General features: G+C 58.0%; 1 protein-coding gene across 1 annotated transcript in view; it reads right to left on the bottom strand.

Moving 5' to 3' along the window:
- The window catches only part of HDAC6 (histone deacetylase 6), a 21,165-nt gene that overhangs the window by 6,553 nt on the left and 11,863 nt on the right, over nt 1-2,749 (bottom strand). Inside the window, 9 exon segments of the mRNA XM_077752951.1 lie at nt 1-50; nt 229-357; nt 457-625; nt 866-933; nt 1,017-1,123; nt 1,453-1,542; nt 1,621-1,680; nt 1,773-1,838; nt 1,945-2,071. Of these exon segments, the coding sequence (XP_077609077.1) occupies nt 1-50; nt 229-357; nt 457-625; nt 866-933; nt 1,017-1,123; nt 1,453-1,542; nt 1,621-1,680; nt 1,773-1,838; nt 1,945-2,071 (866 nt within the window).

Genomic DNA, 2,749 nt, shown 5'->3' with positions numbered 1-2,749 from the left:
CTCGGGTTTTCATCTTCTCTGTGGCCCGCAGACGACCCACGTACTCGGCACTGGAGGCACAGACAGGGCACAGGGGACAGCCAGGTGATTACGGCCGTCCCTCCACGGCCCCTCCCGTGTCCCACAGCAGCTCCACCTACCGGGGAGGGAGAGCCCGTGGTGCTCCAGCCCCCAGGGTGGCCTGTTTGCACTGAGGACCCACCCCCACCCCAGGCAAGGGGGTCTGACCTGTGGCAGGTGAGGAGTTCGGCTTCGGTGGCAGGACGCGCAGGCAGTGTGAGGCAGCGCCCCGCAAGGCCCAGCTCCTCCAAACGCTGCATGATCCGTAAGACTCGCTGAGGCATCTCTGGGTGGTGGCTTGGGTCGGGGGACAGGAGCCAGAGGCAGGGCTTAGTGCTTGGGGGGGGGGTGAGGGATCTCCCCGACCACTTCGAGGGTGGCCCTCTGACTACATACTTATCCCACAAGTTGTGGTGGCCTGTCATCCGCTGGTCATAGACCAGCCCCGTGCGAGCCTGTAGCATGGGCCATGTCAGGATTGGGAGCGCTGGGGGCTGCCACAGTCCCTCTTCATCCTTCTCCTCCGTGCTTTCCTCCTCCAGGATGTCCTCCTCTGGGGTCTCAGCTGTAACAGGAGGCCGCATTCACTCCAGTCCCCAACTCCGGATCCCTGTGATACTCTGGAACTTGGTTTACCCAAATGTAAAAAGGGCTGGGAGGCCTGAAACCGGTCTGGTGAGAGAGAAGGCCTGACTCTCCCCCACCAAGGGGCCTCAGGAAAGTCAGAGTGGGGTCTGGAAGAGGATCTCTCCCAAGAGTTCATGCCATGCTTGACTCCCCACCCAGTCCTTTCCCTGCCTCCTACCTGATCTTACAAGGACCTCCCAGAAGGGCTCCAGGGCTTCCAGAGAGCAGCAGAGTGATGCCAGGGCACTAGAGGGCAGGGGAGGGGAAATGTGACCAAATGGCTAATGGATAGACAGTGAGGGTCCCAGTTCTCCTCTGCCTGGGCTCACCTTGGGCAGGGGGCACCAGGGGACTCCAGTATGGGGCACGGGTCTCCCAGAAGGGTGTGGAGTGAGGCACTGACGCCCTCAGCCAAGGAGCGGAGGTTGTAGCCACCCTGGGAAAGAAGCGTGGGGGCGGGTGTTAGGAAAGAACCAGGTGTTACCAGGGAAGAACAGTAATAGTAATACTAGGGTGCTGACTACGCATCCAGCAATGAGGAATCTGAAGGGTGACTTACATTTTGTACACCGAACAGTGCTATGAGGTGATCACAATTATGATGCCCATTTTACATAAGGGAAGCAGAGGTACCAGGAAGTTCAGGGGCTTAGGTTGTCCAGCTATTAAGTAGAAATGCTGGGACAGAAACCCCTGCCTGACCTGAAAGCTTTGCTCTCACGTCCTCCTGGATCCATGGGCTGAGAGATGAAGTGAGTCACTCACCTCCAGAGACAGGATCAGCTTGCCTCCTGCCAGACCCATGAGCAGGTGGGTTAGCTGAGCGAATCCCGCTGGAGTGGCGGCCATCTCGCCCTGGGGGAACATGGAGGGTCAGCCCAGCTCTGTGCAGCCCCCTGCCACCCACGAATCATCCCAGGGAGACTGCCTTACCTTGGGGTCCCCTTGGAGGGCATCAAATCCAGCGGCCACCAGGACCAGCTGGGGCTGGAACTGAGGGGGGAAGGGACTACATGAGGCCACATGCCCTCACGGCCCATCCCTCAACATCGTTCCTGTCCCAACACCCCCCAGACTCCCAGGACCTCAAGGGCGACTGGCAGAAGGAGGTGCAGGAAAGCGGCAATGTAGTCAGCATCTCGCATCCCCACCTGCAGACAGAGTGGCATGATGGGGGATGTTCTGACCCCTGCCCCGAACTGGCTGAAGGGCAGGGCTGGGCCCCATACTGGGGGCAAAGGGCAGGCAGACACTGACCTGGTTCCAAGGCACATTGATGGTATATCCTTGGCCATGGCCAAAACCTATGGTGGACCAGTTAGAGGCCTTAAGGTGGGGCCAGAACCGACCCTGCTCATAGCGGTGGATGGAGAAATAGAGGACGCTGGAGGGAGAGGGAAAAAAAAGAGGTGGGAAAAAAAAGAGGTGGGCGGCGGTTAAGAGTCAATTCCCCCAGACACCCCCAACCCACAACTCCCACCATTCACTCAGTCACTTGCTCACTCTCATTAATTTCCCCATTAACTACTTAATCTATGCATTGGTTCATTCTTCCATTCAGTTGCCAACTTACTAATTCTCCCATTCATTAATTTTCCCATTTATTCATTACCCCACTCATTCATTCTGATCTACCGAATGCTTCCCTTTGGCAAACACTGCTGCCTCCCTCAGTGCCCAATCAGTTCTAGTTCTGAGACCCTGCCGGCTCTGGGATCTCACCCAGCCCCCAGGGATCCTGCTGTGGGGGACTCAAAAATCACACCAGCCTCCCCTACTTCTGTGACCAACGTGGCGGCAGCAAGTCACAGGCAAGTCCTGTGATGTTGGAAGCCCAGGTGGGACATACAGCTCTTAGCAGGCAGGATCCAACTAAGGTGGAAAAGCATCAGGCCCAACTGGGGAACTTAGTGTTGCCCCCGAAGCAAGGTGGGGGGACTCTGGGGCTAGGGGCCAGGAGGCATGGGACTTGGTTCTGTGTGTAGCCGAGGTGAAGTGGGGGTGCTGGCTGAGGCTTCCTGAGGCCAGTGAGGAGGCCCGTTCCTTCTCTCCAATACCTTCC

This window comes from Crocuta crocuta, unplaced genomic scaffold (assembly GCF_008692635.1).
Source record: "Crocuta crocuta isolate KB4526 unplaced genomic scaffold, BGI_CrCroc_1.0 scaffold943, whole genome shotgun sequence".
Lineage (NCBI taxonomy): Eukaryota > Metazoa > Chordata > Mammalia > Carnivora > Hyaenidae > Crocuta > Crocuta crocuta.
The sequence above is the reverse complement of the archived record's forward strand: the minus strand, read 5'-3'. Positions and strand labels throughout refer to the sequence as shown.